The 13,441-nt window shown below is 37.3% G+C and overlaps 1 protein-coding gene across 1 annotated transcript in view; it reads left to right on the top strand.

The window, feature by feature from the left end:
• The window catches only part of lrp1aa (low density lipoprotein receptor-related protein 1Aa), a 135,451-nt gene extending 129,912 nt beyond the window's left edge, over positions 1–5,539 (top strand). Inside the window, exons 85-86 of the mRNA XM_073825539.1 lie at positions 1,027–1,171; positions 3,978–5,539. Of these exons, the coding sequence (XP_073681640.1) occupies positions 1,027–1,171; positions 3,978–4,118 (286 nt within the window). The 3' untranslated portion in view covers positions 4,119–5,539. The remainder of the gene's footprint in view (positions 1–1,026; positions 1,172–3,977) is intronic.
• The last annotated feature ends 7,902 nt before the right edge of the window (positions 5,540–13,441 follow it).

Below are 13,441 nucleotides of genomic sequence, written 5' to 3'. Positions count from 1 at the left end.
CCATTCTGTTCATCTTTCTTGCTGGTTTGGAGAATTGTGGTCCAAGTGTTCTTGTTGTCTTCATGGTCCCACCCGACCTCTTTCTGTCATACCTCTGTCAAACCACCTGACTAAACCCTACAAGTGGTTTGTGCCTTGTTTAGTTGAGAAGGTGGTAATCTGTTGCCAACAAAAAAAAGAAAAAGATCCAGTTGTGTTAGACTGTGAGAACCTATCGTATTTTCAACAGAGTCATACCCATCCCGCTGTAATACTGTATGTTTATCTACGATCGGTTCTCAGCAGGACTGCAGATCTGTTGAACATGTGCCATGTTCAAAACCCAGTGTTTATCAAGATAATGTGGCCATTTGATGTCCTTAACTTAGAAAGTAACGGGGAGGGCAGTCAGACCTGAATTCTATATAATGATACCGAGAAATAACACAATTTAAATAAATAAATAAATAAATAAATGTGGTAATGCCTTAATAATAATTATCATTTGTTTAAATTTCTGGAGAAAGAAACGCATATCAATCTAAAGTGAAATGCAATATATAAACATACGCCTGTGACCACACATCAGTTGAATTTAATTGAACTACTGTATATCAAAGTTAGTTCACCTAAAATCATTTACTCACCCTCATGTCATTCCAAACGCTTAAGAGTTTCATTCCTTTGTCTTTTTGACCTTTATCTACATAAACATGATAAACACATACAGACGTTAACAATGTCATTCTGAACTGTTTTTGAAGTTTCAGAGTTTTGGTAAAATTGACTTCCAAAAGAGGGACAGAAATCTCTCAGGTTTAAATAAAATACATTTGTGGTTACAGGCAATAAACTGTACACACATACAATGTATTTTGGTAAATGCTGGGTTTATGATGTTGCTTCATTTTAGGTTGTTCCAGTGACTGTTAGTGGCATCCCTCTGTGTTGTGGCCGTATTTCTCCCTGTGCTGCTTTGTACAGTGTAATACTGACTTCACAACCTCATTTCCTGTGAATAAAAAACTGCACATTGTGTATCTGCAGAGCCAAAGGCTTTCAGCACCAGAGAATGACAAATGGCGCTATGAATGTTGAGATTGGGAACCCAGCCTATAAAATATATGAAGGAGAGCAAGACGACGACGTTGGAGAATTGCTGGACGCTGACTTCACACTGGATCCTGACAAAGTATGATGAGAACAAACCACATATATTCTGAAAGATATCCATCACTACTTCATTATTCCTTGAAGAAAACAAGACTAGATGAGCAAATAACTTTTCAATTCCAGTCATCCGCTTCATAAATGTTGATTTTCTCACAGTCCCAGTTATTGTAATGATTGCAACAGTAGGGAAGCAGTTGAAATCTAAATTATGTTCCCCCATAGATAAACTGGTACCATGGAAAATTAATTTGCAACACTCAAATTATACATTGCAGTTTATGTACTGCACTCAAGTCAGGTCATCTTTATTTATGTAGTGCTTTATACAATACAGATTGTGTCAAAGCAGCTTTACAGTGTTAAAGGTTGTATCAGCGATTTCTAGCCTAAAACATAAAGTGTCAAATTCAGCTGACCTTTATTCACGATCCGCTCGCTGCCTGCCCCATAAATTGTCTGTGAAAAAACCGCGTCTCTCTGGTCAGCCTAGGGTCCGAGATATGCCAAAAAAAACAATCGGCGCTATCAACAATAACCACAGATAAACAAACCGTGTTCCAACCAATCAGCGTCAGGGGGTTCGTGTTGTGGACTTTCCTACTGGTGCAGGGATGTGAGGGAGGCGGAGCGAAAGTCCACAACACCAAACCCCTGACGCTGATTGGTTGGAACAATGTTTGTTTTTGCTGTGGAAAGGTTGGTAGTGCCGATTGTTTTTTTGGCATATCTCGGACCCTAGGCTGACCAGAGAGACGCGGTTTTTTCACAGACAATTTATGGGGCAGGCAGCGAGCGGATCGTGATGAAAGATAAGCTGAATTTTACACTTTATGTTTCAGGCTAGAAATCGCTGATACAACCTTTAAACAGGAACAAAGTGTGTCAGCAATGCAAACAAAATTCAATTCTGGTTCAAAGCAGCTCTAAAAAGTTAGGTCATCTGTGATTTATTGATTTCATCTTCCAGCTGAGTTCAGTTCCTTTTCCAACAGTGTCTATAAATATGAGCAATATCACACAAGTGGACGTGAGATATGTCTGTATATTGGCATGGCCTTGATTCAGCCGTAGGTAATCACAGCGTGCCGATATACAGCCATCTTTCACGTCTACAAGTGTGATATTGCGTTTATACAACAGTTCGAAAGCATGAGTGTGTAAATACATAAAATAACAGCGGAGTGTCTTTAAAATCCCTCTTTTGTGCAGAACTGCTTCCTTCCACCACAAATTCAAACCTCAGTTTGACAGAGCACAAGCCTCCGTTACTAATTCCAAAACATCATTTTAGAACTAGCAACGAAGGAATTGTGAGTTGCTTCATTAAAGGAACACTCCACTTTTTTTGGAAATAGGCTCATTCTCCAACTCCCCCGGAGTTAATAAGTTGATTTTTACCGTTTTGAAATCCATTCAACCGTTCTCCTGTTCTGGCGATATCACTTTTAGCATAGCTTAGCATAGATCATTGAATCCTATTAGACCAATAGCATCGCGTTCAAAAATGACCAACGAGTTTCGATATTTGTTGTATTTAAAACTTGACTCTTCTGTAGTTATATCGTGTACTAAGACCGGTGGAAATGCAAAGCTTCAATTTTCTAGGCTGATAAGACTAGGAACTACACTCCCATTCCGGCGTAATAGTCAAGGAAGTTTGCTGCCGTAATAAGGCTGAAGCAGGAGCAGTAATACCACGCAGCACATGTGCAAATGCTAAACTAGCTGGGAACTCATTTCTGATAATACTCCGCCTGCTTCAGCCATATTACGGCAGCAAACTTCCTTGACTATTACACCGGAATGGAAGTGTAGTTCCTAATCTTATCAGCCTAGAAACTCGCAGCTTTGCATTTCAACCGGTCTTAGTACACGATATAACTACAGAAGAGTCAAGTTTTAAATACAACAAATATGGAAACTCGTTGGTCATTATTGAACACAATGCTATTGGTCTAATAGGATTCAATGATCTATGCTAAGCTATGCTAAAAGTGATATCGCCAGAACAGGAGAACGGCTGAATGGATTTCAAAACGGTAAAGATCAATTTATTAACTCGGGGGGAGTTGGAGAATGAGCCTATTTCCAAAAAAAGTGGAGTGTTCCTTTAAAAGCTTATTGAATTACTGTAGTAAAAGCAGTGTATTATTTGTAATCGAGTATTATGAGAGAGAGATGGACTGGATTACCTGCATCTGTTACAGCATTCATTCTTCAGCTCAAAAAAAAAAAAAAAACGTTAGTTTGAATGTCCGCTGAGGAAAACGTTAATATCCTGTTAAGGGTGATTTCTGATGACAGTGCTGCTCAGTGCACTTGTTAGCTGTGTTAAGCTGATGTTGAAACTAAAAATAACTTCAGTTTATGACAGAGGTAATTTTTTCAATGTAAAAGTCTTTACTGTTAACTCATAAAAACATTGTCACGTATTTATCTAAATATATGAAGCAGCACAACTATTTTCAACATTGATGATATTCATTAATGTTTCTTGAGCAGCAGATCAGCATATTAAGAATGATTTCTGGATTATGCGACAGTGATGACTGGAGTAATGGATGCTAAAAAACAGCTTACTCATGTTTAGGGGCCCCTTGTACCTCTTTATTGCTTCAGGTCACCTCAAAATCACTGTCAGAAGGGTGTTTTTCTTTCGCTTAGTTGAATGTGCTGCCTAAAGGGCACAGGTGTCTTTGAAGGCAGCACATTATTTAAAACAATCTGTGTAGAGCGTGGATATGATGCCTTAAAATGCTGACTATGTTTTGTTACACAGCTAAAGAATCAGTCTGATCACATGTATTTCCAATTATTTTTTTTAGCCGACCAATTTCACAAATCCTGTGTATGCTACTCTGTACATGGGAGCTCACAACAGCCGCAATTCCCTGGCCAGTACAGATGAGAAGAAGGAGCTGCTATCACGGGGCGACGAGGAGCCCCTGGTGGACCCCCTGGCTTAGACTGTCCCTCAGTTTGGTCCATACATGGAAAATACCATTTGCCTTTTTGAGAAAAAGAAAAAAGAAGAAAAAAACAGGAAGAAAATCAATGATTAAGTGTTAACACTGTATAAAATGTACAAAATGAAGGACTACTTTTGTATGTGATTGCAGTATTATATTTTGTTCTTTTACAATTCCTCTGGTCACAGCAAAACATCACAAGAACAAAAGATACATTTTTTACAAAAAAAGATGCAGTTTTTTTTTTGTTTCAATTTTTAGGTCACCTCCCCTTTACCTTAATAGCCACTACCTCTGTGCAATATGGAGTCAAAAAAAGAGATTGGAACAATGACATTTTTTTTATTTTTGTATGAGATGTATAGAGAAAAATGTTGTTCCATCAGTAATGCCAACTGTTTGTTGTATGTTTGACTGTGTGGAGAGGGAAACTTTGACATGGAACCAGTGTCGTTTGCTTCAAACTTACTACAATATCTAGCAGATGTTATCAGTTATGTGCCAGTTTTACTACTCCCATTGTAAGTTCATAATTATTTATAAGGATAATCGATTTCTTGTGCACAGATCCAAAACATTGCAGTATTACATATGCTTATTACAGAACAACTTTTACAGAACAGATTTTTTAAGTGAGAATGTCAGTGTTGTAGATTTGGACACACTTGACAGCAATGTTTCTCATGATTTAAAAACCTTTTGATCTAAAGGCTTCTGCTTAACTGCTTGAAATTAGTTTTATAGACAACAATGAATTGTGCCTATGTATGAATCTCTTTACAAAACTAAACATTTTTGTTTAAATGTACGACAAATAAAATGAAACATTGAGTTGGAAAGGACAGTGAAGAAAAGGCAACCACCAGGAGTCCAGCACATGTGGGAACTCCTTCAATATTGTTTGAATTAAGAGTAAAGGAAAAAAAAGAATATTAGCGTGCAGAGTTCAGACTTAACATTTTGGTCACTACATAATTCCCATACTTCAGTTTGATTTTAGATTAAGTGTAAAGAACGAGTAGGTGTGTCCCAACTTTTGACTGGTACTGTATTTATTTTTAGATGAATGAAGTAAAGCATGGGTAATTGAAAGTGAACATTCCTGTAGAACGTAAAAAGCTGCTTACAAGGAAATCCCAAAGCAATCAAACACACATTTGTGCATTGGTTGTAGTGACACATGTTTTGAGCACCTTTAAAGCTGCACATACTCCTGAAGAGGGTTTTTGACAGAAGAAAGTGAATTTTTACACTTGTTTGTAATTGTTTTTAAAATGTCACAGTTAAAGATGAAAAAACGATGTGTTCTAATATTGACACACTTTTGTCTTTTGTAATCTGCCTCTGAAATATACCATCCATCATGTTGCTTTTAAAATGTACGCTTTTTTCTCAGTAAATCCATATTGTCCTACTCAGATGGTTTCTGACATGTTGCTTTTGTCAGAATTATTAGCAGAAAATACAACAAAGGTATAAGTATAATCTCAGATGAATTACTGATGCTTAAAATTTACTAGACAGGTTATTATATTCATATCAATATTCAAGATAGGAGATTTAAACCCTTTCAAAGTTTTGCTGTTTTGCTGGATCAAGTCATAATTAATCAGCTGCCACAAGAACCCTGGGTTGGGGTAAATTAGCCTCTGCTCACTGATGTGTATAAAGGCTGATAATGAACGTTTATATTCTGATGGATCATGAGGTAAGCCAGAACAAGTGTAGCACAGCGACTGACGCAATCTGTCTAGTGAAGTACCTTATATGGAGAAATAAAAATATAAGGACTCTCAGAAACTTAAGGATGGTTTACCCCTGTAAAACACTTAAAAAAAGATAGACGATAAATGGTGTGTGCGTGTGACACCAGCACAGGGCTCATTAACTGCACATCTGTCTTTTGTGATAAATGTGCAGAGCAGTTAAGAGTCAAGTTCAAACATTGCCAGCTGAAATTCAACAAACGAGGAAAAGTAAAACGGTAAAAAATGTCACAACAGCAAAGACATTAGCAATATAAGGTGGAATTGGCCGTCACCTAGGCTTGACCTATAGCCTGTAGCTCCAGTACTATCCCTGCTTTCAGAAAACCAACCAACCTGCATAGTTTTCTGGGTCAAGGTCAGCATAATGTGTTACCACAGCACTGTGACAAAGCCAATAAGGCAGGTATTAGACCCCCACTCAAGTTACTGACCATACGGTCTCTGCAGGGATAGGACCAATAAATGTTGATATCCTTGGGGAAGTTAATGCCCCAATACAAGTCAGGGAGAGCTTTATTGTAACAAATGTGGTAGAGGGCACAGAGACCATTGTAGGACACCCATTCTTAGCACAAGCACACTTAAACTTTGGAAGCCATAAAATGGTATTGTTCGGTGAGCAAATAGCTTACTTCAACCTGAAGAACAAGCCTAGATCACTAAAAAGCTATGGTGATCTTTATGGGACCATCGGCCACACCAAACTGGTGTGAAATTAAACTAAAAACAGTGAAAAAGCAACCTCATTAGATGGCCTTCAATGATCAGCAAAATGCAGATAAACAGACTAAGACTAAGACCAAACACACCATCAAAGATGTTTACCTATTTCCAAGAATCCAAGACACCCTGGATACCCTGTCTATGGTGAACTGGTTTGGTGCATTGGATCTAGCCTACGGTTATTGGCAAGTGGAGATGACACCAGAGAAGGCAACTTTGTTTTGTAGCAGAAAGGGTTGTTTAAGTAGAAAGTTATGCCATTTGGCCTTTGCAATGTCCCAGTGGTGTTCCAGCATTTAACAGTTCATGTCTTGGCTGAAAGAGACTTTTTTTAAGCAGGGACAATAAACAGCAATAATACATAAGAGCAATTAGCCACATTGGCAAATTTTCATTTGTAGTCCCCTGGTTTATGGTTAGGCGGAATATCAGCCACACCTCCCCTTAACAGTGCATGTAATTGACAAAACTAGCAACTGCAAAACTACTTATTACTGCTGAGATGACCAGATTGTCCAATAATAATGTCCTAATAGATTTGCTGTCATCATGGTCACTGTAAGAAAACCACATGGTTTGGACAACAGACAAAAAGGGAAATGTTGTCAGTGGACTACACAAGAACAACTGGAAGAGTCTTTCTTGTTTTGGACAAAGGCTGCATATTACAATTGGTATGTAATTTGGGTACTTCTATGAAATATCCATATGCAATATCCATGAAATCAATCTTACATTTGTTGGGACATTTAAAATGTACAAAAAGGAATAATTATAATTTGCTGGAGTTAGATGCTCTTCAGTGTCCTAGACAAACCATTTTGAACACCAAGTACACAGAATACTGTATGAATGAGCTGTTGAGTTTAGCATCCACACTTGATCTCTGGTTCAAAAATTGCTACAGTAATGCTGACAGGGTTAAAGACATTATGATTTTGGCAGTAATTTTAATAAAACAGTAATTCAGATCTGTGCACACTTTGATTGAAAAAGAGATCAGTAACTACTTGTTGATACCTGAAGTGGACATTTCATTTACATTTCTCTATACTGGGGAATCTTGAAAAAAAGTACCCCTGCATCCTTGCAGAGGTACACACATTTTGTGACTGTATGCAGAGCAAGTAACAGACCAAACGGCAGGACTATGAGGGGCTATTCAGGTCCACTGGGATAAACCAGTCCCTCGGCTGAACATGCGATTGAAAAAGACGATTTGTTTCAGTGTTATCAATTTTAAGTAATAGCGGCACACATGGTTGCAGCGGTTCGGTAGTCCTGTGAAGGTCCTCTGTTATTGTTTGTGCTTTTATGTCATTATTTTGGACTGTAACATTGTGGCATAGATATCGTACAGTAGTTTTGATCAAACTACAGTTTGTTTTGAGCAAACAAATCTCAATGGACAACATAACATCATCGGGATAAGTTTAGGGCACTACCCTTTAAGGAAGGCAGACCATAAATCATTTTATCCAAAATCCTACAAAAAGGTTAAATTCCCAACTAGGGGAAAGAACATATTAGACCATGTCTACACAAATGCTGATCTTGTGCCAGCTGCTGTTTTGAGCTTGAACATTTCTCCATAGCGTCAGCTAATGACACAATGTCGAAGAAAACCTAAATATAAAGAAGTGCTTTAAAACCTATTGTGAACCTAAAAGTCGGTTTCTGTGTAAAGTAAACATTTTGTTGTCCTTCTAAATAATTGTATAATGTAATAAAACGTGTGGATAGTGCTTATAAAATTTGCTATGGTTGGGTATGCCAGACTTTTCTTAATGTACAGTAAACTTTAAAAGACAACCTCACCAAAAATAAACAATCCACAGGCATTAGGACAAAGAAATTCCTTTTCTCCTAAAATGCTTTGACAAACTCATTCAGAGCCAGGCCTTTGATAAGAAGGTTCCACTCCCATAAAATCTGATCTGTCATCAGTTGTTATTTGATTGTTTAAATATAAAGGATGAGAAGCTTGTGGAGAAGATGCTGGTTTAAGATCAGATAACATGAGGTCAAGCGGTTTGATGTGTGATTTATCTCCAGAGATAAAGTGCTTCCTGTTTTGCCTGCCTCAGTAACCATGGCTTCCCCACATCAAATGCTGACTTCATTTCTGGATTCCTTGACCTTGTAAACTGCCTGTCTCTGCTAGATCTAATTTAATGAGAAGTACAACAAGCAGCAAACAGAAATACCCAACTGACTTGTCATATTCTGTTGAGTTTAGATACTAAACAAAATAAAATATGAAAATGCTCTTTGCAGCCAGATATTGTGAAGATATGCTACCTACCAGAAGAAACTAATGGGGTCATGATAAGACACAGAGACAAACTTTCAGCTTGCAAGTGGCAAGTGGTGGCAAGAAAGGGGAGGAGCACACAAGTTAAGCTTGCATTTTTAACACTGAACTCAAGGTGTCGCCATCTACTCTTCTTGGCAAGCTTTTGCAAATAGATTGTGTAACTGCAACCAATATTGAGGCAGTTCATTGGGGTAACATATAGCCTTGAAATAAGTCCATAGTCCCTTTTTAGTAAAAAATATTGATTCAGGTCTCTATCTTGCACAATGTTGCCAAAAATATACAGTGTACAAAAAAAGATTTCCTGATCCCCCACCCCTTCTCTCTTTCCCCTTTCACTTCCTGTCATATCTAAACTGTCCTGTCGAACGAAGAAAAATGGAAAAATAAAAAAAGGATCTAGTTGACCCCTCCCCCCTTTTTTATTTATTGTGTGTTCAAATTAGAAGTCTATGTACAGCCAGTAGGCAGTTCTCTAAGCAGAATATTGACTTGTTCATAATATTAGCTTCTCTTATTATGATCCACTTCACATATCTGCTATAGAAACATGTTTTGAGAAGAAAATGTAGCTCAGGAGGTAGTTGTATAGCCCCTGGTCACCATTTCCTTTCATTATATGGAAAAGAGCAGCCTTAGGTTCTGCTAAACATCTAATTTTGTCTTCCACAGAAGAAAATCAGTAAATCAATAACAAAGGTTTTAAATTTGTGGTAAAATGTATTTAAAATAGGAATTTTAGCCACAGAAAATGTGCTGCTGTGAACCACTATATTAAACTTATCAAAAATTACACTGTGAATGAAACAGTGTTAAATTGCTAAGCGATTGTTGCTGAAATCTCTCTATTCTTGACTTACTTGACTTAAATAAAACATGAAACAGATTTATTTTTTTTTAAATCTACACAATAACGTTTTTGTAGCTCCTCTGGTTTATGTTGAATGCAAAGGTCATAGGTTCATACAAATATTATTATGTTTTCTATATTTAGAATATGTAAAATTCTAGCTATGACCAAGATAAATGTTTAAAACGATTCTAGCAATGTCATATCCACCACAGAACACTGCTAAACATAGTACTTAATCTGAGATGTGGTGGAAATTACATCATTTCAGGGTTTAAATTGGATATTGCTAGGCATTGTTCGCAGACGAAAGACATAAACACAGTAACTTATTTCAGGAAAGAGAGACTATTCAAAGTTGTTTTAGTAAAGACAGTTGATAAATTTTGGTTCTTTGGTATGGTTGTTTTCTGTAGCTCAAAACCTAATAAAATGGCAAATGTCTCTAAGCAGTGTGATTTGGTAGTTGTTATTGTTATGTTGTTTGGATGCAATGGAAATCTCACTTTTTCTAATCATGTTATCATTCTGTTTTCATAGTTTAAAGGACAAAAACAATACTTGAACTGCTTGTAACCGTGTAAACAACTATAAAAACTAACAAAATCCCACATGTACCATGCTTAGGCACTTAAAGCTCATTTGTGTGGCATTTTGTGCTCATTTTATGAGACAAAATGCCCATAACTGAGGGGATATGTTGCTTGGAAAAAGACCTGTTTATACTCAAACCATATTAGTCTCCACAGTGACATATCCATAGAGCAGCTCTCATTCACTATCACTTTGCATCTCTGACTGAGGGACATTTTATCTGTAGGCAAGACAGCATTCTGTATATGTCTAATTATAGCATTCAATTTCATGGTAAAATTAATTTTGTAAACTGAAAAGAATAGTCAAACTGAAGTGTTTAGCATTTCATACACAATAAAACAATTAACAAAAAATCTATTTAAACAACAAGAAAATAGAGGATTTGAGAAAAGAGAACATCTCACTGAGACAGCAGTGCTTGAAACAAGCCAGATACAAGAGAAGATGGGATCTTAGACTAACTGGCCTCCCAGAGAAAAAGAAAAAGAAGACACAAGAGAAGTGGTTGGCTCTGGTTGGGTCTCCACCTCCATCTGCTTTATCTCGGTCGTCATCCCTCTGGGGTTATCAGCCCAATCTCCACCGTGCCTCCTTCCCTCCTTGACTCCACCAGGGACCTCCTTCCTGCCTGGATTTATGGTCCTCATCTGGCTTCTCTCACCATCATCACCACCATGGTTTCTCCTGCCGTCACCTTGTTCCTGTTGGACCATTTACAGTGTAAGTGCTTGAAGCAAGATATAAGAGAAGATAGGATCTTAGACTAATTGGCCTCCCAGAGAAAACGATAAAGAAGACACAAGCAAAGTGGTTGGCTCTGCTTGGGTCTCCACCTCCATTTGCTCCATCTTGGTTGTCATCCCTCTGGGGTTATCAGCCCAATCTACATCATGCCTCCTTCCCTCCTTGACTCCACCGTGGACCTCCTTCCTGGCTGGGTCCATAGTCCCCATCTGGCTCCTCCTTCCATCATCACCACCCTGGTTTCTCCTGCCCTTACCTTCTTCCTGTTGGACCATTTACAGTGTAAGTGTTTGAAGCAAGATACAAGAGAAGATGGGATCTTAGACTAATTGGCCTCCCAGAGAAAAAGAAGACACAAGAGAAGTGGTTGGCTCTGCTTGGGTCTCCACCTCCATCTGCTCCATCTTAGTCGTCATCCCTCTGAGGTTATCAGCCCAATCTCCACCATGCCTCCTTCCCCCTTGTCTTCACCGTGGACCTCCTTTCTGGCTGGGTTCATGGTACCCATCTGGCTCCTCCCTCCATCTTCACCACCCTGGTTTCTCCTGCCGTCACCTTCTCCCTGTTGGACCATTTACAGTGAGAACTTGCCTTTCAGGATGGGGAGCTAATGTCACAGTCTCTGTTTGTTTACTTTCTTTGCATTTTGGATATCCTTGTTCCTGTTTTGCCTGTTACTAGTCATCATTATTTTCCATGGTTTCTGGTTAGTCTACACCTGTCATTTGTTCCAGTTAATTAGGCTACATTATTCTGTAATTAAGCCTTCAGTTCTCTTTGTTCCGTGTTTGATCTCGTGTTTAGTTTGCAGGGTTGTGCTTCTTTGACTTCCATAGCTATCTCCTGCATGTTAACTTGTTTATTAAAGACTGTCTCTGTTTATTCCTTCGTCATGCTCTCATTACAGCCACCAATGTGAACATCAAGATGAAGTGTGGAAAAATCTAAAGAGGCGAAAGTCTGTAAAGAGATGAACATCCAGTTCAAGGACAACTTGTACTAAGCTGTGGCTTTAATAAGAAGGGAAAAGGGTCTTTCTAAAAGGCGGATATTCTCTCATTGATGGAATCAGAGTTGACCCTTAATTGATGGTGACCATAGTAAGATGACATCAAAGCACCTGGTAAAGAATTCAAGGTACTGTCCTGCATATCAGATGGAAATAATCTGATAAAGTTGTTAAGAAAAGAAAACTACAATTCTGGTATTATTTAACAGGTTTTCAGGCTCTGTAATTGTCCATAAAAGGGATTCATAAGGTCATTAATTTAGGATATGATAGATTATCAATCAATAATTTAATAAGACAGTCAAGAATATGACAGGGTTGTCCATTTTCTCCAAAATTGTTTATATTATGCACTCAAATGTTAGCTTACTTAATTGTCAACCATCCACAAATCATTTTTGACTAATAATTTACCTATGCTACTCTCTTTATGATTAATTAAAATGGTCTGTAATGTTATATGGATAAATAAAACTCTGAACATTTGAATCAGTGATTGGTGTACACAAACTGAATTTGATTAAAACTTATTTAGCACAGCCTAATTTAATGTGGTTTCATATACCAAAATGTGTATTCAACAGAGTCAGAGGTTTAGATTTTTTACTGAATCATGATTTTGAGATTTCTAAATTGCCTATCCAGCTGTCATATTTCCTCAAGCTGATACTGTACTACTACTGGAAAATGATATTTACCTATAACTTCTACACCACATGGTTCCACCTTGTGGAATAACAGAACCATTACAATAAGTAGGAAGACATTATTTAAAGGAGTGGTGTGAGAAAAATTGTTATATAAATTTAATTTATCAAGGATAAAATATTATTTTAGAAAATGTATTAGTGTGTGTAAAGCCATCCCTTTTTCCTTAAAACAACTAATATAAAAAACTTGTACATATTCAAATATGTCTGTCTGAGTTGAAGGTTGGTGAAGTGTACATAAAAGTGTAACAACAAAGTAATAAGTAGGCTATATGTTTTTTTTTTCCTGATTTTTGAAAATAAAACGTAGTTTATAAATAAATATTGTAATTATCTGAAATGGCCAATCTTACCTAAAGTGAGCGAAATACATTATAATAATAAACAATGTTTATCCTGCTGTTATCTGTTTTGAAGTAGATTTTAGTAGATTCTGTCTGAAAGTGTTAAAAACTATTGAAAATGTATTTTATTTACACTCTACAGTTCTGGCTGGATCTTTACAACTGGCTAAACAAGATTACTGACATTCCTTTATTGAATTTATTTCAGTTTTTGGTTTATGTGTATGGTCTTTTAGGGGAAAAAAAGATGTCACTGA

The sequence above is a fragment of the Garra rufa genome, chromosome 20, assembly GCF_049309525.1.
Source record: "Garra rufa chromosome 20, GarRuf1.0, whole genome shotgun sequence".
Classification (NCBI taxonomy): domain Eukaryota; kingdom Metazoa; phylum Chordata; class Actinopteri; order Cypriniformes; family Cyprinidae; genus Garra; species Garra rufa.
This window is presented reverse-complemented; position numbering and strand designations above follow the sequence as displayed.